At 45.6% G+C, this 26,559-nt stretch overlaps 1 protein-coding gene across 3 annotated transcripts in view; it reads left to right on the forward strand.

Moving 5' to 3' along the window:
* The window catches only part of cep162 (centrosomal protein 162), a 49,685-nt gene that overhangs the window by 18,505 nt on the left and 4,621 nt on the right, over positions 1-26,559 (forward strand). For 2 of the 3 annotated variants that reach the window (XM_026183449.1, XM_026183450.1), the window contains exons 9-27: positions 1,425-1,631; positions 4,638-4,719; positions 6,287-6,536; positions 6,612-6,828; positions 7,041-7,189; positions 9,361-9,495; positions 9,600-9,731; positions 11,950-12,062; positions 12,429-12,528; positions 12,618-12,744; positions 14,281-14,444; positions 20,916-21,017; positions 21,097-21,330; positions 23,965-24,162; positions 24,345-24,612; positions 25,140-25,272; positions 25,783-25,924; positions 25,996-26,094; positions 26,282-26,416. In XM_026183449.1, coding sequence (XP_026039234.1) covers positions 1,425-1,631; positions 4,638-4,719; positions 6,287-6,536; positions 6,612-6,828; positions 7,041-7,189; positions 9,361-9,495; positions 9,600-9,731; positions 11,950-12,062; positions 12,429-12,528; positions 12,618-12,744; positions 14,281-14,444; positions 20,916-21,017; positions 21,097-21,330; positions 23,965-24,162; positions 24,345-24,612; positions 25,140-25,272; positions 25,783-25,924; positions 25,996-26,094; positions 26,282-26,416 — 2,987 coding nt within the window. The remainder of the gene's footprint in view (positions 1-1,424; positions 1,632-4,637; positions 4,720-6,286; positions 6,537-6,611; positions 6,829-7,040; positions 7,190-9,360; positions 9,496-9,599; positions 9,732-11,949; positions 12,063-12,428; positions 12,529-12,617; positions 12,745-14,280; positions 14,445-20,915; positions 21,018-21,096; positions 21,331-23,964; positions 24,163-24,344; positions 24,613-25,139; positions 25,273-25,782; positions 25,925-25,995; positions 26,095-26,281; positions 26,417-26,559) is intronic. The other variant, XM_026183451.1, reaches the window with a different exon arrangement.

Raw genomic sequence — 26,559 nt, forward strand, 5'->3', positions numbered from 1 at the left:
GGTCCGGGAGTCCGAGACATTCTTCCCCAGCCTCACGTGCTGCTTCCTGTCCGTCAGGAAGTCAGTGATCCACCGGCAGATGGGATCAGGCACATTCATCTGGGAAAGCTTGCCTCGGAGATGGTCTGGAAGGATGGTGTTGAAGGCAGAGCTGAAGTCCACAAACAGGATCCTGGCGTAGGTTCCTGGGGAGTCCAGATGCTGCAGGATGAAGTGTAGGGCCATGTTGATGGCGTCGTCTACAGACCTGTTGGCTCTATATGCAAACTGCAAGGGGTCCAGGAGGGGGGCCGTGAGGGTCTTGAGATGGGAGAGAACTAGGCGCTCAAATGACTTCATGACCACAGATGTCAGAGCCACGGGTCTGTAGTCATTTAGTCCAGTGATCCTAGGTTTCTTGGGGACAGGGATTATGGTAGAGGACTTGAAGCAGGCAGGCACATGACATGCCTGCAGTGAGGAGTTGAAGATGCCAGAAAACACTGGGGCCAGCTCGTTTGCACCTGGTACGCATCTTCAGTGATGTATCCTGGGGTCATCAGGTGTTTCGGGTCTCACAACATCACACACCCTCACCCAGGCGACCCAGCCGGGGGTGATCAGGCCCCGACTTGCGTACCAGTAGCTACCCACGGATCAGCCCTCTTAATCCACAGCCACCTTGTGGCTTTCTCTGCTGCTTCGCTCACAGCCTGGACGGCCCTCTTCTTGGCTGCCCCAGCCACGCCCAGCCGGCCTAGGACTTTGCAGAGAGATCGTCCTGCAAAGCCCCTACATCCCACTTCTATGGGCTCATAGAAAGTCTTCCAGCCCCTTCCCCTGCACTCCTGCACTAGTTCCTGGTACTTTCCTTTCATTGGCCTCCTCAATCCGCTCCTCCCAGTGTACTGTGAGTTCCACCATGATCAGAAATATAGTGTCAGGATGATAGATGGTCTTCAGCTCTGGTATTCCTTTAAGATGTGGCCCTTTCTCTGGGCTTCTCTTTCCTGATGCAGTTTTCTCTTTAGTGTCTGTGTGATTTTACTACTTCTAAGGAGATCAGCCACAGTCCCTGATCTTTGACAGAGATTACTTTAATCCCAATTTGAGGTTATAAAGTGTCTAATCCACATCTCACACACTGTGATTCACATGTGACATTTTCAGTCTATGCAATGAATGAATTATATATTGACTTTTACAGAAAACATTTTAATAACTTTAGCCTCATTAGGTAAAATAATATGTAAATATGCATAATGAAAACCAGATTATAAGACAAAATTGTAAACAATACATATGTGGTCAGGATGTAAACAAGCATGTAAACACGTGAAACGAGCTTTTTCAGGAAGGTCTTTAAACGTGACTGAAGCTTCCCTAAAACATCATTCAAGTTTTAACTTTGCTTTCTGGATAAACTTCATTCATTTCCTCTACAGGTCAGTCTTACGTGCAAAGTGGGGCCTCAGAGTTGGAGGCTCTTCAGGAGGCCTACAGGCAGGTCCATGCTGTGGAGGATTCAGATGATCATGGTCATCATACCTCATCTTTGGAAGTGAGATGGAGCATCAACAGACCTCTGTCTCCTTCCTCTCCTCCTCAACGTGCCCAACAGTCTCTGCAGCCTGTTTCTACCAGTGAGTCAGGTCAGAAATTATTCTACTTTAAGTCTTTGTCGGTCTGAGTATACAGTGTATAAACCCCAGGTCTGTGGTTGCTCAGTGAGCGTACCCTAACGGCTCTTTCTGACACTACAAATGAGAAAATTTGCAACATGGATGAACCCTCAATGTCATTTGACAGTTTTGGAAAAAGCATCAAAATTTTTTGATTATTTTCTTTGTCCACAGATTTCAAAGACTTGAGAGAAAGGTCTTCATTTCACATTTGTCACACCTGGGCTCCACTTCTGTGTCACATCATGTCACTTCATGTGTGTTAGCCCTATAAATAAGATGCATCCTACTTGTGCAAAAGTATTTGTGATGGGCAGGATCGTTAATGATAAAAGTATGGACTCAGGCCGTATTATTTACCCAGGGAATTCTCTCACGTCATCTTGGTGGCTGTTTATGTTCCCCCCTCTGCTAACCCCACAGCTGCATGTGACACTATCCACTCTGCCATAGCTCGGCTACAGACTCAGCACCCGAGTGCCTTTATTGTGATCTCGGGTGACTTCAACCATGTATCACTGGACAATACACTACCAACATTCAAACAATATGTGGACTGTCCCACCAGGGGAGAGAAAACTTTAGACTTACTGTATGCTAACGTCAAGGATGCATACAGCTCCTCCTCCCTCCCCCCACTTGGTAGGTCAGATCATAACCTGATTCACCTCACCCCCCGCTATGTGCCAATTGTGAGGAGGGAACCTGTGACCACCAGGACTGTTAGGAGGTGGTCAGAGGAGGCCTTAGCAGAACTACAGGGCTGTTTCGAGGTGACCAACTGGGAAACACTCTGTGAACCTCACGCCGAGGACATCAATGGGCTTACTGAGTGTATCACAGACTACATAACTTTCTGCACCGACTCCATTGTTCCAGCTCAGACTGTTCATTGTTACCCAAATAACAAGCCGTGGGTGACTAAGGACATCAAAGCCCTCCTCAACAACAAGAAGAGGGCTTTCAGAGGGGGCAACAAAGAGGAGGTGAGGAAGGTCCAGGTGTTACTAAAGGACAAGATCAGAGAGGCTAAGGACAATTACAGGAGGAAGCTGGAGTGGAAACTCCAGCAGAACAGCATGAGAGAGGTGTGGAGGGGCATGAAGACCATCACTGGATTCAGGCCAACCAACAGCAGGGGAGCTGAGGGAGGTGAGAATAGAGCCGACGAGTTGAATCTGTTTTTCAATAGATTCGACACCACAGTGTCTGCTCCCACCCCCACAACCTCACCTGCAGTCAGCCTGGAATCCAGAGCCACACCACTGTGCCAGCCTCTCTCTTCACATGTTGCCTCCTGTGAGATTCCTGACACCCCTCCCCCACCCATCACCTTCACTCAATACCAGGTTGAGATGCAAATGAGGAGACTTCACTCAGGCAAGTCTGCTGGACCAGACGGAGTGAGTCCCCTTGTCCTCAAGGCCTGTGCCCCCCAGCTGTGTGGAGTCTTTCATAAACTGTTTATGCTGAGTCTGAGTCTGCAGAGGGTCCCGGTGATGTGGAAGACATCATGCCTCGTCCCTGTACCAAAGACGCCTCGTCCCAGTGGCCCCCAGGATTACAGGCCCGTGGCACTGACCTCCCACATCATGAAGACCCTGGAAAGGCTCATCCTGGACCAGCTGCGACCCATAGTAAGACCACATCTGGATCCCCTTCAGTTCGCTTATCAGCCTCGTCTCGGAACAGAGGACGCCATCATCTACCTGCTCAATCGTGTCTACACCCATCTGGACCAGCCGGCGAGCACTGTGAGGGTCATGTTTTTTGACTTTTCCAGTGCTTTCAACACCATCAGGCCGACCCTCCTGGGTGATAAGTTAGCAGCGATGCAGGTGGATGCTTCTCTGGTGTCCTGGATTGTTGATTACCTGACAGGAAGACCACAATATGTACGTCTCCCACAGTGTGTGTCTGACAAGGTGATTAGCAACACAGGGGCACCACAGGGGACTGTCCTCTCCCCCTTCCTCTTCACCCTCTACACCACAGACTTCAGCCACTGCACAGAGACCTGCCATCTTCAGAAGTTTTCTGATGACTCTGCGGTGGTTGGATGCATCAGCAGGGATGATGAGACAGAGTACCGGGCTGTGGTCGACTCCTTTGTCACGTGGTGTGAGCAGAATCATCTGCAGCTCAACGTGGCAAAGACCAAGGAACTGATCGTGGACTTCAGGAAGACCAGGAAACACTTGACCCCTGTTTCAATCCAGGGGGTCAGTGTTGACATTGTGGAGGACTATAAATACCTTGGAGTACACATTGACAATAAACTGGACTGGGCTAAAAACACCACAGCACTTTACAGGAAGGGCCAGAGTCGTCTCTATTTTTTGAGGCGACTGAGGTCCTTCAACATCTGCCAGAAAATGCTGAGGATTTTCTATGAGTCTGTGGTGGCCAGTGCGATCCTCTATGCTGTTGCATGCTGGGGGAGCAGGCTGAGGGTCGCAGATGCCAACAGACTTAATAAACTGATCCGTAAGGCCAGCAATGTTGTGGGGATGGAGCTGGACTCCCTCAAGGTGGTGTCGGAGAGGCGGATGCTGTCCAAGATAAAGACAATGTTGGATAACACCTCCCACCCACTCCATGACATGTTGGTCAGTCACAGGAGCTCGTTCAGTGAGAGACTGAGATTACTGAAAAGCACCACTGAACGACACAGGAAATCATTCCTGCCTGTGGCCATCTCCCTGTACAACGCATCCACTTAACACACTGTTTGCTGCTACAACTACACATGTTTCTTTTCCAAATATTTATTTATAAGTGACTTATGTATGTATGTATGTATATATATGTATATATTGTACTATTCTTAGTTAGCGTATTGTCTGTCTTGTCTTAATGTTGGTTTAAAATGGAGCACTGTAACAAAAAATAATTTCCCCCAGGGATCAATAAAGTATTCTGATTCTGATTCTGATTCTGATGCTAAGAAATTCTTTTGTCTTTGTGTGTATTTAGAGCTGCCCACTGCAGAAGAGCTGATGAGGCTCCTCCGACCAGAGGCAGCTCAAATTAGAGGCTTCACCCTCCAGCCTGTCAGGTCAGGACTACGCAGTCGATGGATTCTCAGCAAGCAGCCAGCTTGTTTTCCTCCCAGTTCATCAGTATCTCAGTGTTTGTGGCACAAATACAGTGTTCAAGTAACATTTGAAGGGACTCACTGTAAATATTCAAACGTCAGCCAACAGACAAGCTTAAATCTGACGTCACAATCTGTCTTAACTATGTTAAGGAGCGATCGCGGCTCAAGAGTTGGCATTTTGTCTTGTAATCGGAGGGTTGCTGGTTCGAGCCCCGGCTCGGACAGTCTCGGTCGTTGTGTCCTTGGGCAAGACACTTTACCCTACCGCCTACTGGTGTTGGTAGCGCGATCTGGCAGCCTCGCCTCTGTCAGTCTGCCCCAGGGCAGCTGTGGCTACAACTGTAGCTGCCTCCACCAGTGTGTGAATGTGAGAGTGAATGAATAGTGGCATTGTAAAGTGCTTTGAGGGTCTCGAAAAGTGCTATATAAATGTAATCCATTATTATTATTATTATTATTATTATTATTATTATAAACAAGAGTTCTTGGTATGCCGTGGACAGCAGTTCATCCGTGGGTTGGGATGATCAACTGGAGGAACTCTGCTAGCAATAAAACAAGAAGTGAAGCAAAGAATAAACTCGCAAACAAAAACAGTGAAACAAACAGTAATGAAAGCATCGATCGTTATGGAGAGCATGACAACTTCTGTGATCATCCATCCATCCATTCGCTTCCACTTATCCTTTTCAGGGTCGCGGGGGGCGCTGGAGCCTATCCCAGCTGTCATAGGGCGAGAGGCGGGGTCCACCCTGGACAGGTCGCCAGTCTGTCGCAGGGCCAACACACAGGGATCACTTCTGTGATCATCAGTTCTAAAATTCAGGGAGGCTGTGCAGAATGTTAATTAAAGCGCTTTGCATTGATTTGCAAATATGTTGAAGCCCCTATTTGTTCCCAGCAAAACAAAGAAAATATATCCGATATTTATAAAATGTACAATAAAAAAAAAAAAATCTGTTGTATTTAATGATAGCAGCACATCTCAAAAACACTGGGCCATGTGTACCAGCCCCTCTTCTTACAACAGTCCTGAAACATCTGGAAGTAGGAAACCAGCTGCTGGACATGTTGGAGAGCATTGTTGTCCCATTCTTGTCCAGCTGCTCATCATTCCTGACTCTTCTTTATTTTTCATGATGAATCAAATGTTTTCAGTTGGTAAAAGGTCTGGACTCAGAGTGTCAATGATTATGAAATGGATTGTAATAATTAGGAAACCATCTGCACCCTCCAAGAAAATAAAAGTATGTAGTTAGTATGTAGTATGCAGATGTGACGACTCATGCTGAAGCCTGTCCACCCGTCCGTCCGTCCACAGTCTTCTGCTCGGCACTAATGTGTACTCATTTATGTAGATGAATATGAGAGAAAAAATGTATTATCCACCGTCTGTCTGTATTTAGAAGAACTCACCATCGTGACATCACTGCCACTCTTCTGAAAAAATAGTTACAGTAGTAACTGTAAAGTTACAATACACAAAATATTTTGTTTCTTTTTTACTGTGGTTGTCACTTTGCAGTGTTGTGGAGCCCAACCAAGAAAAGACTTCCAGGGGACTGGAAAGGGCATTCCCGGATGAGGCACAGCACCCTGCAGCTGCAGCAATAAATGGGGCCGAGGAGTCGACAAGCCACCCAATCAGTGCTGCTCACCCCCCCAACAAGGATCTGATTTGCAGCATCAGAGCAGAAGTAGACAAGCTGATGCAGGATCATACCAAAAGCTCTTCTCTCACATCATCTCACACTGGCAAAACTAAGAAACACCCGGTGAGCAAACTATATAAAAGGCACTACTGTAGAAAAGAGATTACATTCACACTTTGCATTATACGTTTTTCTCAGGCCTCCCGTGGCTCCCTTACTTCTCCTTCCTGTACCTCTTCAATGAGACAAGCCACTCCAGCTCCTGTAAGAGGCAAGCGCCTGGATGGGAGAACGGCGGTGACTTCAAGGTCATCGGGGATAAGTAGAGGTTCTGCTACACCAGCCAAAACCCGGTCTGCTGTTTCCTCACAGTGTCCACACAGAGCGAACCATGAAGACTGCTGGGACTGCACAGGTTATTAACTGCACACATCAAGTCATCAGAGGCTTAAATAATGTAGGAAAGAATCGTGTGCTTTCCACACTGTTAGAAACTCATTGATCGATCATTGGATAACTGCTTAACTTCATTTCTTATCAACCAGCATCAATTCTGTCAGTTTACCTTGTAATGTCTTGACTTGTTAGCACTTCTTTGAATCCCTTTCTGTGTGTTTTCACTGGTAGAACCAGGAGTAACAGTGAGGAATGAACTAGTGGCATCTGTTCAGTCCTTAGTGGCTGTCCTCCAGCAGCAAATAGATGCTACCAAACACCAGGATTCTGCACAGGAAGTCAGAGAAACCAGGCTGGAGCAACATCTTCCACAGATCCGTGTAAGGAAATACTGTGTGTGCAGGTTTTCCTGACCACCAGCATCTTTTCACATTGTTCTTTTTACTCTGTGTGGTTGGTAATAACCTGTATAACTTCAGGAAGATTACGACAGCTGTTGTGCTGTGTTTGGTTAATCTTGTTTGAACTCTGCAGTGACTTCACTTACTTCATCACTCACATTCCAGTGATGAAGCTGGAAAAGAGGAAAACAGGGCTTGTTTTGTATCTTAGCAAAGTAGATTCATTAATGCATCATTAACATTACACCATAACACAGTGGTTCCTGTGTTCACACTTACACACAGTTACTGTCCCTCCATTTAGAAAGGTGTCATGGTCTATTTTGTGTAGTTGTTTTTTCCTGTGTAATAATATTCAGCATTGCTGTCAATACATTCGTCCGTGTCCGTGATTTAAACAGCCCAGCGCTGCTCCTGACGCAGGGGAAACTAATCCTGCAGGGAGACCTACCTTTGCACTTGTGCAGGTGAAGCCAAAGGCAAGATATGATCATCTGTTCTTTGACTTGGAAGGAAGTTGGTTTGGAAACATATTTGGAGATGCTTCATCCTCTGCTTTGCATTTGTGTGGGAGCCCTTCAAAAACCTGTCCGTTATGCCAGCAGGGTCCACACGTTTTTCATTCATACTCCCCTTGCAATGGCTCTGCGTCCCCCACTTTGGGAACCTCTGCCGTAACACTTTTGTTGTTTTGTGCTGAGAAACACTCCTGCAGCACATTGATGGATAGAGCCTGGTCTGTGTGCTGCGCACTGCTTATTTAGTGAGTCTTGAATACACAACAGTGTCAGTGCAGTTTTCATTTCTGGGATATTAGTTAATTGATTTGAGGGAACATTCCAGATGATATTCTGACTGGAACTTGGAAATTTAAATTTCCGGCTGCATCTAGAACGTGGCATTGGATTACCAAACACCCTCATGCTTACTTCCATCTCAACTTCTAATACTAAGCGTGTCAGCAGTAACCATGACCTCTGCTTTTCTTGAACAACATCATACAGCGAACATGAATCCATTTATTTTCTATTACTTATCTGAAGCCAAGTTACAGTAGTAAAGGACACTCTTTCGAGGATGCCAATGTTCACATTTTGGACAGAGAGGACAGATGGTTTGAAAGAGGAGTGAAAGAAGCATCTATGTCCACTGTGAGCGACCATCTTTGAACAGAGGCGGGGTTTACGACACCAACTCTCTGCCATCTATAATCCAGTTTTGAGTTCCCTTCCCTGCCTTAACGCCCACTCACATCCTGGGCCATCTGACCTCAGGAATTCGCATGATAAGGTGGGGCCAGGTTTCACAATGAACACACACGCAACTCTGGCTGATTGGGACCCACGCCCAGTTTCCCACCTTGGCTCAGGCGATTAGAGGATCATCAGGGGGTCCTTTTGTCCCTCTGTGGGGGGAAACTCCCACTAGGTTTATATCTGGGACTCTCCACCATTTGACCTTAGAACTGAAGAAGCTTCTTGGATGAGAGGTGAAACGTCTTCAAGCAACTTAAAGAAGTCCAGATGCTTTTCTTTGCAAGCTCCTTTGACATTTAGGGTATTGGAGATGGAAGGGATGTGTCCTCTCTCCAGCCTGTTCGATGTCTGTGTTGGTGTCTGGCATTGAGATTGAGCTGAACTTCCAGAGGTCTCCTTTTGCCATGTTTTACAGTGTTAGGCCCAGCTCTTTGTGGGATGAAGTCTGTGTGCCTAAAATCTGCTGCTGGTTACCAAAGCAGAGCCTAAAGCTTACAGCTCCTAGATAAAACCTGAGTATGCGTAGTAGCTGGTCATTGGTACAGCTCTGGGTGCTAAAACATAAAATATTTAAAATGGAAAGATGTGAGTAAAGTTAGAGCCTTTGTTGTTTGCACATCACTTTAGCAAACTGAGAGCCATCCAGGGAGTGACTGAGCTGCAGAGCTAAAGTGCCACAGCCTCTGCTTAAAGGATTTCACACGTTCATCCATAGTGTTTTTCACCTTTTACAAGGACAGTGTTGTTTTACCTAACACTACATTTAGAGTGTCACAACACAAACATACTGCCAAAATGTGTGTTCAAAAGGAGAAAAGCAAAAACATGTTGCAGCTCCTGTGCACACTGATTCTTGCTGAAAGAGAGACGTGACTTTGGTTTGTTGCCTTTCAGACTGGCCACGACAGCTCCGTGCTGGAGGAGCTGAGGACGCAGCTGGCACAGAAGGAGAGGGAGCTGCAGATGATGAAGGCAGGAGCAGAGGAGCTCAGCTCACTCAGACAGCAGAATTACCTACTGCAAAGCAAGGTGCACAAACACATCACTACTTTCATTCCATATATATGGGAAATCTGTAGGATGGCCCATTCTTATTTGGGTACTGCCAGGGTAAGACTTTTTTCTCTCAACAGCTGAGAAGTGCAGAAGAAGCCAGTCAGAAGAAGAGGTGGGTGGAGGCTGCAGATGTTGCTGCAGATGAGAAGTTCCAGCAGATTGATAAAGAAATAAAAGAGCAGGAGGCACTCATAAAAGGTTACCAACAGGTTAGTGACCCTGAACTCTACATCTTATTGTGACTTTTGTCACAACGTTTTTCTCTCAATGATTTCAGTGTTATTTTGACTTTTTAAGGACTTTTATTAGGACTTGTTTCTAAAACAAATAGACTGTTTTCTAATTTGTGTCCTGTCAGCTGTAATCCCAGCAGTGTAAGTAATTTTATACATTTGCTACATCATCAACTGAATGGATGCAAATTTATGACACTACATACTAGGGCTGCCACGATTAGTCGACTATCAAAATCGTCGACGACTGATTTAATAGTCGACGCGTCGTTTGAAGCTTTGTAAGATCCCAAAAGACGCAGGAATAAGTAGCAGGATTTAAGAGTGTAATAACGCACTGAAACAGAAGATGGCAGCACTGTATGTACAAGGATGCCAGCTGCCGTTAAACCCTGAAGAAGAAGCTGTGTCCCAGAATTCATAGCGCAGCCCAGCTCAGTTTCCAACAATGGCGGCAGCTAGTTAGTTCTAATATTACTCTTATTATTCTTTCTGGTCACAAAATAAACGTTTAACATATTTTCATGGAGAATGTAGCTGTGTAAACCTCAAATATCTGCTCAGTTTATCAAGACACCGCATACTTTCAAAAGCGCTCCGACGTTTTCGGAGACGTCTGTTACCCACTAGCTCGATAGCTAGCCGGGAGGTCAAGGGTCACTAGAGCCGCCGAGAATGGCAAAGTCCCGACACATCATTTTCAGATCACTGCAGACTTTCGCTACTCTACATCTACTTTAGATGTGTCCTTGATCCATCACAGCTGATTTAAATGGATAAGTTACCTCCTCAACGGTCGTGTCCAAATTCATGGGCTGCATCCTCCTGAGGCCGCATTTGTAGACCGATTACGTCACAGCGACGCGCCGAAGGCTGTCCAAATTCGTAGACTCCTCCGAATGCAGCCGACAAATGCGTCCTCCTTTTCCCCGAATTTGAAGGATGGGTCGGGTGTGTCCTTCGTGGCCTACCATATCCCAGAACTCATAGCGCGGCCCAGCCAAACTCCAGTTTCCAACAATGGCGGCCGCTACTAAGTTTTAAAATTACTCATACTAATCTTTCTGGGTCACAAAATAAACTTTTAACATATTTTCAGGCGAGAAAGTAGTTGTGTAAACATCAAATATCTGCTCGGTTTATCAAGATATCGCATATTTGCAAAAGTGCTTCGACGTTTTCGGAGACGTCTGCTACCCACCAGCTCGACAGCTAGCCGGGAGCTCGAGGGTTACTGATGCGGCCGAGAACGGCACAACTCCCGGCACATCATTTTCAGATCACCGCGGAGTTTCACTACTCAGGTTAAACGTAATATATAAGTCACTGAGACAACCTAAAAATGTTATTGTTGGGCTTTTTTCAGTGTTTTGTTTGTTCGTGAGTAAATCGGTTTGGCTGAGATTAAAGTTATTAGATTAGATTAGATAAAACGTTATTAATCCCCCTTGGTTTTCACACAGCTGACTAAACGTCAAACAGAAAACTGATTAAACAGAAGTATGAGATGGTCGAGAGTTTACGCCAGTGTCCTGTTATATTTTAGATAGCAAGGAGCAGACGGCCGAGTTTATTAAACTCCACCGAGACAGCGGCGACGCTAATCAGAAGGCTAGACCGTCCAATTTCACGGCCGTTTACTTCCGGCCTACCCGACCTTCTGAGGACCCGGCCCACATAGACCGCGAAGGCCGGGTCCTCAGGAGGATGCAGCCCATGAATTTGGACACGACCAACATGTCCTGTAGTTCTCCAGAGGCCTGGTAATGAACTAATCATGTGATTCAGGTGTGCTGACCCAGGGTGAGATCTAAAACCTGCAGGACACCGGCCCTCGAGGTCTGGGATTGGGGACCCCTGCTTTAGTTTGCATAGGTTTGGGAGATGAGAGTGTGTCTTTAATGAGAGGGACTCATTTTCCCCAAGCACTAAACTTTCTGCCATCTGCTTAAAACAACTTTTTAGAAGTGCTCTCCACTCGTAGCAGTGCTTTGCCTCAGAAGCTCTATGTTAAGACGCCGTGTGGGCACAGTTTATGAAATTCTAATCATTTTCAGTTTTATACAAACTGCAGTAAATAGAAAAGCCCATATTAGGTGTGAGCAACGGTTTAAAAAAACAAGAGCCATTTGTACCTAGTTGTTGTTCTTTTCATTGTTTTTTTGTTTGTTTTTTTACATTAATCTTCCTCCAGGAGAATGAGAAGCTGTATTTACAGATGAAGGCTCAGCAGGCCAAGAGTAAAGCTAATGAGGAGGCCATGTTTAAAGAAAACCAGCGGCTGCTGAATGAGCTGGCTGCCACCAGGTGAGCGTCTGACAGACCTGTACGTCCCACACACATGTTGTTGTACCCATATATGTGTGTTTATGTGCACTGTGAAAGACTGACCACTTGGAACACTGCGAGTCATACACATGTTCATGCATCGCTTCATTCTGTGCATTTAAGCACCTAACAGTGAAGCTAACAGTGAAGCTAACAGCGCGTGTTTGGGCTATGGAAGGTATTCAACTCATAGGCCAAACCGGAGATTCACTCGTGTTCAGGGACAGCAGCGCTAACTTTATTCAAAGTTTGTGAAGTAGGTCGTTAACAAATAGAGATCATAAAGTCCTCTAGCTGTGGAGTGGTTGTTCTGTGGTTAGGGTAAACCTTTTCTAACCTCACCAGGGAGCAGCTGCATAAAACTTCGAGGCCAGTGGGAAGTATATGCTTAACGGATCATACTCCACGCACTGCAGACTTGTTAGCGCAAATAAACTCACTTCAGGTTAGTACCGCTCTCATCCACCTGTACTGTAAGGCTTGAAGGGCTATGTTAGCCTCTTTGATGTAGCACAGATGTGAATCTTTGTGCAGAGAAATGAGGCCAAGATGTCTGAGGACGTCCACAAGCTTAAGCAGGAAAAGCAGGCTCTGGAGGTGGACTTGCAGCTCATTAAGAAAGAGAGAGACCTGGCTGAAGCCCGAGCCACCTCCACATCGGGTAAGATAAAGAACAGTCCTGAAACTACAATATTCATATTTTTCATCCCCTTTTCACTTCATATACAAACCCAATTCCAAAATGCTATAATAGGATAATGACAAGCCCAAGTTTGGAGCTTCGTTTTGCCTTCAAAACATGTAGAAATATGCAAAACTCTGCCAGTTTAAAAATGTGCCACCTTAGCAGAAACCCATAAATCAAAGTGGCAGCTTCAAATGTTGTGTTTGACCAAAGAGACTCACTTTAATGTTGTGTGACAAAGAAAAGCATCAAATGCTGTCAGGATTACTGCAACACTGAAAAGATGTGTAACCAGCTGCTACTGGTGATTTGTTTATAAAACCCCAAAAAGTATCAAACTGACAAATATGTCATTAAATGTATGATTCAAAGTGAAGTTGTCACCAGATGTGGGTAACATCTAATCCACACATAGATGTCAGTAGTACTGAACGTGCTGACTGATGTTTACTTAACTGTTCGCACAAAAAGCCGTTGTTGGAGGCGACGGCTTCACGACGTCTCCTGTGTGGAGAAAGTATTCCCAGGTGTGCTCGGGCGGGATTTTGGCCCAAACTTCCACGCAAACAGTCTTCAAAACTTGAAAGTGCTGCGCGGGCCCTTTCTATGACCTCTGACCTTTAGTTCTTTCCACTGACTTTAACCTGGATATGGGTCAGGTGACTGGCTGGGCGAGACACTTTCTTTCTTTCTCTGAAGCCAGTCAGTAGTTTCCTTTCTGTACATCTACTGTCATTTCTTCGCTATCAGGAATGTCTCGGCACATTTTTCCCTTCATCCTGAAGTGTGCCAGTGTCACATGCTGAAACACCCAGGCCTTGGTGGTGCATACCTGTTGGCATGGTGTTTATTATGCATGCAACGAGTGGAACTATGGTCTCATCTGACCAGACTATGTTCGCCCAGTATTTCAAAGGCTTGTTTGATTGTTTTTCAGCAAAATTTAAATGTTTCATTTTGCTTTTTCTTCAGTAATGAACAGTATTGTGCATACAGGCCGTGTTTTCATTGTGTTGTTTGAAACAATTGCAGGATTCCTGGTCTTTCTGTAGCTCTCCACAAGTGGCCCCTGGCTCTGCGATAATTCTGTTCACTGCTCTGTGGGGAGAACCGGCCATGACCGGGTGCTGGCCACTGGAACCTTCAGGATTTTAGAAATTCTTCTGTAACCAATCAGGATGTTTTACAACAATAGGACTGTGACGGTCTTGAGCTAGATTATTTGTTTTTACCCATCATGAGATGTTTCTTGATGGTCCCATCTGGCCTATAAAAAGGCAGGATTGCTTTCTAAGTACTTGTCTGTGTCACTCCTCATTCTTACACACAACTTAATCTGTGGACATTTATGTTTGATTTCTTGTAATGTGGGAATTAAGCTGGTGAAGCTTTCATGTCAGTAGCACCTTTAGAAATATACTTACTTAGGAAACTGGTGACATGTTCAATACTTATTGTACCTGCTGTGTATATGTGAGTAAGAACTGAGTGCGTTTCTCCTGAACGTGTTAGGAAATCAGACCTTTGAGATGCGTGTATTAGAGGACAGGCACCAGGAGGAAGTGACAGCCCTTAAGAAAAAACTGCAGTGGTTTGCTGAGAAGCAGGAGATGCTGGACAGAGATGCTGGCAGGCTGAAGGCTGCTACAGCTGAGATACACCAGCTCAGAGAACAGGTGATGCTCCGCTCTCACACGATGGTTACAGACTGATTTGTTTTGTACCCTCAATCTGCATGAATCCTCTGTCTGTGCTAACTACTTTTTATTTTAAATGATACTTGCAAAGAAAAGCGTCTGGACTTCTTTGAGTTGCTTGAAGACGTTTCACCTCTCATCCAAGAAGCTTCTTCAGTTCTAAGGTCAAATGGTGGAGAGTCCCAGATTTAAACCTAGTGGGAGTTTCCCCCCACAGAGGGACAAAAGGACCCCTGATGATCATCTACCTAATCCAAGGTGTGAAACTGGGTGTGGGTCACAATCAGCCAGAGTTTCGGGTAAGTTCATTGTGAAACCTGGCCCCACCTTATCATGCGATTTCCTGAGGTCAGATGGCCCAGGATGTGAGTGGGCGTTAAGGCGTCTGGGGAGGATCTCAAAACTGGATTATAGATGGCAGAGAGTTGGTGTCGTAAGCCCCGCCTCTGTTCAAAGATGGTCGCTCACAGTGGACATAGATGCTTCTTTCACTCCTCTTTCAAACCATCTGTCCTCTCTGCCCAAAATGTGAACATTGGCATCCTCGAAAGAGTGACCTTTGACCTTTAGATGCAGATGGACTGCTGAGTCTTGTCCTGTGGAGGTGGCTCTTCTGTGTTGTGCCATGCGCTTGTGAAGTGGCTGTTTGGTCTCTCCAATGTAGAGGTCTGGGCATTCCTCGCTGCACTGTACAGCATACACCACATTGTTAAGTTTGTGTTTTGGAGTTTTGTCTTTCGGGTGAACCAGTTTCTGTCTGAGCGTGTTGCTGGGTCTGAAATGCACCGGGATGTCATGCTTGGAGAAAACTCTCCTGAGTTTCTCTGATACACCGGCTACATAGGGGATGACAATGTTGTTGCGTCTGTCCTTCTTATCCTCCCTCGCTGGTGTCTGGTCTTCTTTTCTGTGCCTCTTTGCTGACTTTATAAAAGCCCAATTAGGATAATTCGTTTTGAGTGCTTCCTTTACACTTTTACTGTCGTTTTGACGAGCCATCAGGCAGCCTTCACACCTCCAACGGCCCCAACAATAGAGACACTTTGGACACTCATTCCCCCACCTCTCCCCCCTACATAGAGCCATCACCACCATCAAACACTTCACCTACAACACCCCCCTCCTCACCCCACACAAAAGAGGATTTCACACCACCTCCTCCCACCACAACTCTTCATATTCATGAAGCAGATGTGAGGAAGCAGTTTAAGAACCTGAATGCTCGGAAAGCTCCCGGCCCAGACAGCGTGTCTCCTGCCACCCTCAGACACTGTGCAAACGAGCTGGCCCCAGTGTTTTCTGGCATTTTCAACTCCTCACTGCAGGCATGTCATGTGCCTGCCTGCTTCAAGTCCTCCACCATAATCCCTGTCCCCAAGAAACCTAGGATCACTGGACTAAATGACTACAGACCCGTGGCTCTGACATCTGTGGTCATGAAGTCTTTCGAGCGCCTGGTTCTCTCCCATCTCAGGACCCTCACGGCCCCCCTCCTGGACCCCCTGCAGTTTGCATATAGAGCCAACAGGTCTGTAGACGACGCCATCAACATGGCCCTACACTTCATCCTGCAGCATCTGGACTCCCCAGGAACCTACGCCAGGATCCTGTTTGTGGACTTCAGCTCTGCCTTCAACACCATCCTTCCAGACCATCTCCGAGGCAAGCTTTCCCAGATGAATGTGCCCGATCCCATCTGCCGGTGGATCACTGACTTCCTGACGGACAGGAAGCAGCAGCTTCCGGTAAACTTCGATGTTGAGTTTGCCGTTCTCTTCAATGTGCACAGCGCAGTCCAGGAAAGGCAAACAGTTGTCCTTTGTGTCTTCCCTGGTGAACTTGATGTTTTTATCCACAGCGTTAATGTGCGCAGTGAAGGATTCCACTTCTTGTGTCTTGATTTTGACCCAGGTGTCGTCTACATATCTGTACCAGTGGCTGGGTGCTCTTACTTTGAAAGAGCCAAGCGCCTTCCTTTCCACTTCCTCCATGTAAAGGTTGGCTACAATAGGTGACACGGGGGAGCCCATGGCACAGCCATGTTTTTGTCTGTAGAAGCCTTCGTTGTACTTGAAATATGTTGTGGTGAGGCAGAGGTCTAACAGTGTGCAGATCTGATCGGGTGTGAAGTTGGTCCTGTCCTCCAAGGAGCTGTCTTCTTGTAGTCGTTTTCTGACAGTCTCCACGGCCTCCGTGGTGGGTATGCAGGTGAAGAGAAAGACTACATCAAAGGACACCATGGTTTCATCTGGATCCAGGGTAAGTTTCTGGACCTTGTCGGTGAAGTCGGTGGAGTTCTTGATGTGGTGTGGGGTGTTCCCCGCGAGAGGAGCAAGGATGGTAGCAAGGTGTTTAGCAATGTTGTAAGTGGCTGAGTTTATGCTGCTGACTATGGGTCTGAGTGGACAGCTTCCTTGTGGATCTTAGGAAGTCCGTAAATGCAGGGTATGGCATCCCCTGGGTAAAGGCGGTGATATGTAAGGCAGTCAATGATTTTGTCCTTTTCAAGGTCCTGAAGGCAAGCTATAACTTTCTTTTTGTAGCTGCTTGTGGGGTCTCGCTTTAAGGCTTCGTAGGTATTGTTGTCACTGAGGAGAGTAGTGATCTTTGTATGGTAATCTGTAGTGTTTAGGACCACGGTGCATCTTCCCTTATCAGCTGGTAAAACAGTGATGTTGTGGTCTTTGCTCAGGGAAGCAACGGCCTTCTTTTCCTGTATTGTGAGGTTGGATGGAGGGACTTTGGCACTGGAGAGGGTGGCTGAGACTTTCATCCTGATTTGCTCTGCTTCTGTCTGTGATAATGTATTAATCCGTATGGCGGTTTCTGTGGCTGAGATGAGGTCCACTGTGGGCAACTGTTGCGGAGAAATGGCAAAATTGAGTCCTTTGACTCAATTTTGAGTCAAAATGACCTAGATGACTGAGAACCTTCACAGACATATTTAAATGATACTCTGACTTCAGTGAACTTCCCTCATGCAAGTCATTGTTGTTAGTTTAATTCAGTTATTCTTCCTGTGCCGTTCGGCACTGTAGCATCAGCGTTATCGTCTGAAGGCCAAGAAAGAGGCCCAACAGGCAACGTGGATCATTACGGCTTTGTCATACTGGTCCACTTGATTGATCTTTATTTTTACTTTTAAGTTATTACAATGAGAACAGACATGACCGGGGGATAGGAACGGGAAAGGCGTAGACAAGGGAAGTTCAAGAAAATCAGAGGGACAGAAGGAAAAGACCACAAAAGTCAGCTGGATCACCTGCTGGAAGAAAAGTCAAGAAACCAAAAGAGAACAACACAGTAGGCAGACCACAGCAGCAACCTGTAACAGTAACTAACAAATACTGAATGTTAATGAGCAGCATGCACGACCGACAACGCTCAATATGTTTAGAGGCAGCAGCCAAGGTGTCCGTGAACACTTTGTATAGAAATTGACAGAGGTAGAGATTGACAGACCACGTGACTTTCGTGCATTGCATTGTGGGTACGAGTGGCAACAACATCAAAACACTGCATCAAGCGCATCAAGCATTTCCAGCACCGGCAATCATTAATTCTGCAGTTTTAATCCCTACTTGCATTTTATGTTTACGAGTTGCAGTTCTGTACAAAACGACGGTGAACACGGCAGCTCTGTACGAAGACAGACGTGGCGAAGAGGCAAAAAAAGGACGAGGAAAAAATCAAAGGAGTGAAAGGGTCAGACCCACACGAGCATACAGAGTGGAGTAAGGACGTTAGCATGCTGCACAACTTTCATCACGCACATATTTATTATTATATGGTCCTAACTGTGAGTGCACACACTCACAACATGTTTAGTAACTTCAGATCCTGCAACAAGCCCAGCTCCAGTTTACTTTGGTGATTTGGACTATTCCATCTCACAGCTGTTGTTACAGGCCAACGCATCTATTTGTTGTTTCAGGTTGTAGTGTTACACAACATTTTCAGATCTAATAGAAATAAAATGAGTGTTTCGTAATTCATTCAATTATTGTTTTTATTTATAACTGGCATTATTGTTTCATTCTATTATAGAATCTTACAGGAAAGAGGCAAAATTGTAAAAAAAAAAAAAAATCCATCGTGCTTTATTAGCTGCTTCGGCGAAAAACTAATCAACAATGCAACAAAAAAAAAACATTTCAAAACAACATACTGGAAAAGTTATTCATCAATTGATTGCTTCAATACAACACTTGGGCACATATATGCGGGACGTTTCGATCTCGCTCTCTCTCTTAACCGATCAAATCGGGCTGTGGTAGCAGCTTTAAACTCGGTCTGACCCAGGCTGATAGAGGGGCCCAGTCTGGATCACATTCCTGCATTTTGTAGGCTGGTTTTCCTACAAAACACAAACATTAGCCCGCAAAGCCACAGTGAACAAAGCAGCATAGCAACGAATTCAATTCAAATTAAGACTTATTTGTAACCTACATCAACAACTACAACAGCAGACTGACCTTCGTGTAAATGCTTGGAGCAGACTAACCTGTGAGTGTTCTGGGACGTTATATTTGGTCTTTGAATGGCTGCAATCCAGGCCATCCGTCGGCTCTTTGTTACTTCGGAAACATGGCTCGAACAATTTCTCTTCAGCGATGTAATCCGATAAAAACGATCTCTTTACCCGTCGGCTTCCCGTGGCTGTCATGCGACCGGCTATTGCAGTTAATAATACAACAGCTTCGTACACTGGTACCGCTTGCCACTCTTACCCAGAATCCTTTGCAGTTTTACCACGGAAATGACGTCACATTTTCAATCTCTATTCAAAAGGTTTCTCCATGTAACGATCTGATAGTGGGTGTGGCGAGTCATAGCCCCGCCCACCAGGACATAAAGCAGGCTAATTCAATGACTGTAACATAACCTTCTAACGTGTGACTCAGTGTTTGTACCTGAAATAGATGGTGTAGTCGAGCCATCTAAGAGTCTGTTTTAGCATGTGTGTGGTACAGTTTTCATTAAATACTCTAAACAACTAATTTAAACAGGACTTATAATAGAAACAAAACATTCAATCACACCATTTATAATTAATGAGGTCAGTGTTTAGTCTTAGAGACGGTTTCCTTTGTTGATCAGAACTTTATTTGTCTTTGTTGTTGTTGTACCTTTTTTAGATATACAACTTGAATAATTCATCATTCCCATTTAAGGCAGGCTGGTGGTTGTACTCTCCCAGTCAGACCATGTGACCAGGCTGTGATGGTTTTGCCACAAACCATCGTTTTTTTTTCCTGCTGTCACAGAGCACCTCCTACAGGGGATTGTGTGATTGTTGGTTTCAGTCTAACATTCAGTTCTTTATGTTACAGCAAAATGTGCCTCAAGGAAACTGTTGTTTTGATTTGAAAAAATGGTAAATGGCCTGTATTTGTATAGCGCTTTACTCGTCCCTAAGGACCCTAAAGCGCTTTACATATCCAGTCATCCACCCATTCACACACTGGTGATGGCAGCTACATTGTAGCCACAGCCACCCTGGGGCGCACTGACAGAGGCGAGGCTGCCGGACACTGGCGCCACCGGGCCCTCTGACCACCACCAGTAGGCAACGGGTGAAGCATGGACAATGCTGGGCATCCTCTGCACACGGCCATAAACAATCAGAAGAGTCTGTTCAGTGACAGGTTGCTTCTCCCCAAGACAAGAACTAACAGACTTAAAAACTCCTTTGTCCCACACGCCATCAGACTGTTTAACTCCTCTCTGGAGGGGAGAGGGAGGGGAAACAGGAGGACAAAGGAGGGGGGAACAACTAAGCTGTAGTGCCTCTTCACCTCACTGTACAATACCTTGTGCAATACTTTTGTAAATAGTCAACAGTGCAATAGACTCAATACTTGAAATGTGCAATTCACTTGTATTTTTATTTTTTATTCCTATTTATTCTATTTATCCCCTTTGTATATTTTATTTATATTTGTCTCTGTATTTATATATGTGTGTGTGTGTGTGTGTATATATATATATAACAGTTCTGTAACTGTAACTTCGGTCGTTGCTGTGCTTTTTTTGGAAGTCGAATTTCCCAGAGGAACCCACCCGAGGGATTACCGGTGATAAAGTTCTATCTTATCTTAAGTGTCTTGGCCAAGGACACAACGACCGAGACTGTCAGAGCCGGGGCTCGAACCGGCAACCTTCCGATTACAAGACGAACTCCCAACTCTTGAGCCACGATCGCCCCACTAAAACTAAAATTGATTTAAATTGTGTTAATTTTGAGGAACGTGCCTATCTTTCCTGGCTCTGGAAACATTGCTCTAGAGCAGCGGTCCCCAACCCCCGGGCCTCGGGGTCCGTGGGTTGGGGACCGGTCCGTGACTCGTTTGGTACCGGGCCGCGAGAGTTCTTTTGTGGTGCTTTACAGTGACAACAGTGAAAGCTTTAGGAATGAGGATGGGAAGTAACAGGCCGTCTCCATTTCAGGTAGAAAAACTGAAACAGGAAGTGGGCAAAAGAAACAGCTGGCAGAGAAAGGCGAGAGACAAATTTGTGGACTCGAAGAGGATGAAGGACTTGGAGCGACAGGTTTGGCACACGGGCATACACTAACAATTCATTTCTCCTTCCTTCTTCTACAACTTCATATCACTTGTGTTTTCACCAGGTGAAGGAGCTGGAACAAATACTCAGGAGCAGAAACCCAAATTCGCTGCCTGCTTTGATTTATGCTGCAGCCACATCTGCCAGCCACGAGGACGCTGGCAAAATGTCCTCTTCCAGCCGGATCACTGCTCTGCTGGAGCGAAGGATCCAACGTCTGGAGGCCGAGCTGGAGAATCACGATGAGGAAGCCAAACGCAGCCTCCAGGTTATGGAGCAGCAGTTTCACAGAGTCAAGGTACAGCTAACATCAGTCCACAGGCTTGTCGATGTAACGACCTGCCAGCACTCAGCCTGGAAGTAACAGCTGGGTGACTGTGAAGAGGACCCTAAACAGAAAGCCCCCGTCACACCACCGACCTGTTCACCCCCTTCCAGCTTGGGTTCAGGGGTCAAACACTCTCAGCTTTTAAGATTGGGCTTAAAACTTTGATAAAGCGTATAGTCAGGGCTGGATCAGGTGACCCTGCATCCAGCCTCGGCTGCTGGGGGCGTGTTTATACCTTTTACAGCTGTCTGCTAGTGTGGGGTTTTGTCCTTTTTAAATGACAAAAAATATGTTAATCACATCTTAATACCAAAGAAATAGGGCAGCCACCGTCTCTTGCTGGTCATCAGTAGAAGTCACTGAATCCACACTTTGTGATCACCACGTCTCCTCCTGCTTGGTGTGCTAGAAAAGCAAAGCAGAGCGACAAACAGACAAAAGCTTCATAGAGAACTGAAGCCCAAAGAGGAAGCCGTGTGACATAATAAGTTCAGTTTCAGTCAGTCAATGAGCTTCTTAACCGCACAGCTGTGAGACTAAACAGTAAAACCTTTATTTTTCTCCTTCACATGTCTGACTTACAGCAGATCAGTGAGGAAACGTGTGTCTGTGCTGAACCAACACTTTTAAATGTTCTTGCTGTGGAAGTACCGTATTTCCCGGACTACAAAGCGCACCCGAATATTAGCCGCACAAGCTAAAATCAGGGGAAAATCCTGTTTTGTACATACATTAGCCGCACCTGACCAAAAGCCGCAGGTGTTTCAATTTTGACTCATCATATGTAAGAGAATATGCACAAAGGGAATTGTCAGGAAAGAGACGGCTGTTTGGAGACACACCCCTTTTATTAATATTTTGAAAAACAAGTTATGGGTACATATTTGCACATGTGCTGTGCTTCATAAATGAGTAACAAATGTAGTACATAACAATAACCTACAGCACACCAGAAAAATAGATCCGGCCTACCTTTCAGGCTCAGGTGCAGTGACACGGCTTTAACAAGAAGAAAAGTCAGTCATTCACCATCTTTCTCTTCTTCCTGCACTGAAACCACCAAAGTCCTCTTCTCCAGTGTCGGATACGAACAGGCTCAGGATGGCTTCGTCATCCACTCTCAGCTTCTTTCCTTCGTTGTCACTTTCAAAACCAAACAAATCCTCGTTGTCAGTGTCAGAGTCGAACACCCTCAGAAGGGCCGTGGCGGTGTCCTCCTCTCCATCATGCAGCAGTCCAGCCCTTCAAAATCCGTTGGTGATCGTGGATGTTTTCACACTTTTCCACGCTGTCAGAATCCACCGGTGGAGTTGAGCATAACTTGCTTTTCGCAAGTTTATCGCCGCTGGTCATCCATGCCTCCCGCTGAACGCGTAGTGCTACTTTGAAGTTTGTTTTTCGCGCTACTTGTACGGCACTACGTTGCCTGGCGGACGGACATGTGACCAACATACCACTCTTGAACCCCGATCCTTCCGCCAGGCAACGTAGTGCCGTACAACAGCAGAACAAACAAAACAAATCTTACGATATGACAAAAATCATGGACAATCCATAGAAAAGAAGCACCTGACTAAAAGCCGCAGGGTTCAAAGCTTGTGCAAAAAGTAGCGGCTTATAGCCCGACAATTACGGTAGTTTGATTCATCACAGTGAAGAATCACGTTTCAGACGTCTGCTTATAGTAGAGACTCCGTGTGTTTTATAGAAGTCTGTGTCAGAACCATTATTTTCTGTGGTTTGTATCATTTAATGATGAAATGATCATTAAAAACATCAGATGAGGGAACACATGAACCAGTTCCTCTTGTAGCGCCTCGTAGCACTTAAAGCTCTTTACACAGCTCGTCTCAGTCACCTGTCCACAAGCTCAGTCACAGTGCTGTGGAGCAGCCAGGGGTTGAAGCACCATTAGCAGATAACTCAAGAGATGAGGCAGAGTGAATACATTATAATATTTTTCTGATTCAACTCCAGTTTCACTGTAGTAAAATCCCTCAGCAGCTGTGTGACAGCACTATGAGTCACTTACAGCACTGGCCATTTTGATTTCTGTGGAAAAACTGACGGACAGAAAGGTTTTATTTCAGTTTGGACTCTTGTCATGGACATATTCATTAGTGTTTTCAGAGCATTGTTTCATAAAGGACTGCAGCCTCTCTACTGTGGAGGATCTGAGTCTGTAGGCGTCGGCCTGCTTAGTCACACCCACGAGCCTGTCAGCTGCTGACTGGCTCAGTTTCCAGCTGTACCTGTTAACTGGTTTGTGTATCACTCACTGTTTATACGTAAAGTAGAAAGTGTGAAGCACATGTGGCTTGTTTCACACAGGGATCAGTAACAGTGTTCTTTGGTCGGTAGCTGCTTTTGATTTGTTGTTTCTTTGCTTGCAGTCACTGATGTACTGCGCTTGGTCCTGTATTATTAATTCCTCTTCATTAAGGACTGTTTTATATATAACTTGTCACAGTTATTTAATCAAATTAGACACATTATAAAATCAAATACATTTTAAATCATGCTCACAAACTGAGTCTTAAAAACAAACAACCTGCAACAGTGTAGCAGATTTTTGTTGAATGCCACTATGTGTCTGCTCTGCAGCTCCGCTACGAGCAGCAGATCTGTGAGCTGGAGCAGCAGCTGCAGCGTAAGCAGCAGCTTGAAGCAGCAGCTGGGTCCCAGTCACCAGTAGTCCAGGCTCTGGAGGAAGAGCTGTACCGTGTGAAGCAGAGCCACAAACAGAAGGAGAAATCTCTGCATGAGCAGATCGAGTCTCTCCAGCAGCAGCTTAAACAGAAGGTCAGTACAAGTCTTACTAAAAGCAAAGAGCTATTGTCTTAGCTGCCTCCAGATGCTAGAGCAGGCAGCCTTTGCCCTGAAACCTTGGAATAATGGATGAAGTAGGATAATGGAGGAGTTGATAACACAAAATAAACTTGTACTCGATTATACAATACTGAGGAGAGCCCTTCGTTTTACAGGCCCTGCTGAGTCCCGGCCGGCACCAGCGCCAAGCCGAGGCAGCATTTGGTGTGCGGCTTGAGCGGCTGAATCAAGAGCTCGCTAAAAAGACACGGACCATTCAGGAACTGAAGAAGGAACGGAGGAACATGCCGTCTGCCCCCAACACACGAGCAGAAAGACGATCCACTGAGAGCAAACACCAACAACCAGGTCTCCTCACTGCAGGAGGAGAAACATTCCCAGCTGCTCCGTGTGAGAAGACCTATCAGCCCATCGTATTCACAGGTGGGAATGCACTTTTTTAAAGTAAGTAATACACAAAAGGGACTAAAGATCACCTGATGCAATCAAAATATTTTGTGGTCACACTGTTTAATTCACTTTGATTTTATTTATTCAATTCCAAATCCCAACAAGATTCGCCTCATCGGGGACGAGAGCAGGGAGACGAGACTAAAGTCGTGCTGTGGAAGAGAGCCAAAGATTAATAACAACTCATAATGCAATGCAGAGTGCTGTATAAGTACATAGTGCGTGAAGGGGGCAATTTATGGTGTGTGTGTGTGTGTGTGTGTGCGTGTGTGTGTGTGACTGTTATTTGTCGAGCGATCCTTGAAAGTGGTTTACACACAAGTGTTGTTTACATATTCTAGACTTGCATCAGAAGGAAGAACATGCCCACATCGATCCCAGTGTGAACACTAACAGCAGGGATATAGAAGCGTCTATAAGCAGGGCTGTGGTTTTCCAGATTTAAAAAATGCAGCTAGCTGGAGGCACTAGAAGATTTTTTTCATGTTTCCTTCTGACAGGGAGTCATATCTCTGAGGTTCTGCAGGAGAACGAAGCTTTAAAAAAGCAGGTGGAGCTTGTGCTCTTGCAGAGCGAGCAGGAGAAGGAAGCTCTGAAGGCTGATGCTGCACAGGCCAAGCAGCAGCTGTGCAGGTACAGTTTTGTAGTTTTGCTTCTGTGTGCTTTCTGCTTGTTTCCAAATGCTTCTACTTGCACTTGCTGTTTAGGAAATGTTATACTTAAAGCAGTGAAGCAGACTGAATATCAAAGTTCATTTACAGTGTTGAATTTCTATCCCTGAGCCATAAAAGGCTGATGGGGAATATCACTGTCAACGTCAATACACAGGTGTACAACAAAGTGCCAACCACTGGTTATACTCGAGAACAAACAGTGTGTGGAGATGATACAGATCACATCATCTGTCAGGAAAACGGTGAAGGGGATGTCACGTTGGGGATGCGTGGCTGCTATTGGAACATTTGTGCTGCTGATGAATTCTCAGGAATATAAAGTTACACTCTCTTCAGATTCAGGCAAAGCTGATTGGACAGTGCTTCATAGTGCAAATAGAGACCCATCCTGCAAAGAAGCAGGATGTTCTTCAACAACCCAGCCAATCACCTGCTGCCCCTGAATTAAAGATATGATTTAATCTCCCAGGCTGACAGAGGAGTTTGAAGAGCAGCTATCCACTACGAAGGCAGAACACTTTAGAGTGTTGGACCACCTGCGGGCCACCCATGCACTCGAACACTCAGACTCTAAGGTTGCAGAACTGACTAATAAGCTGAGCACTCAAGAGGTAGGGCTCCCTCATCAAGCAGCCTCTGTACAACATGAGCCTGCTGCTTTAACATTCATATGTACCTGCAGATAATGATGAATCATCTGGACAAGCAGCTGAAAGAAACGCAGGGGTGCAAAGAAGCACTGAAAATATCCAGGAGGAGAGAGGATGCTCTGCAGACGCAGGTGAGGAGCTGGAGAAAGATCGCTGTGCTGGCTCTATCCAGGATTGTACACAGAAAGACTCTGAATTATGGAATGCCAGGACTGCCAAAATGAATTAATGAAATACACCATTAAACAATTCATTAAATGTGTCAATAATTAATTGGAATTAATTAATTTAATTTAGCTGCTTCTGTCTCATGTTTAGCTAACCAAACTGCTGCAGGAGCTGAAGGAAGCTAAAGAAGCTTCAAGCTCAGAGGTGAAACTCCTGTGCACCTTGGAGAGGAAGATACTGAACATGGAGCTCAGACACCAGCACAGAGAGAAGGAGCTGCAGCAGGTACCAGTGAGGGCCCAACTAGCTGACAGAAACTGGAACCCAGAACCTGATGTGAACCTGTAGTGACCCCTAAGGTCAAGATTCAGGTGTTTTAAATCAGCAGTTGTGATAAACTTTGAACACAGGCTTGGACATCCACGGTG

This window comes from Astatotilapia calliptera, chromosome 11, assembly GCF_900246225.1.
Source record: "Astatotilapia calliptera chromosome 11, fAstCal1.2, whole genome shotgun sequence".
In the NCBI taxonomy this organism is placed as follows: Eukaryota; Metazoa; Chordata; class Actinopteri; order Cichliformes; family Cichlidae; genus Astatotilapia; species Astatotilapia calliptera.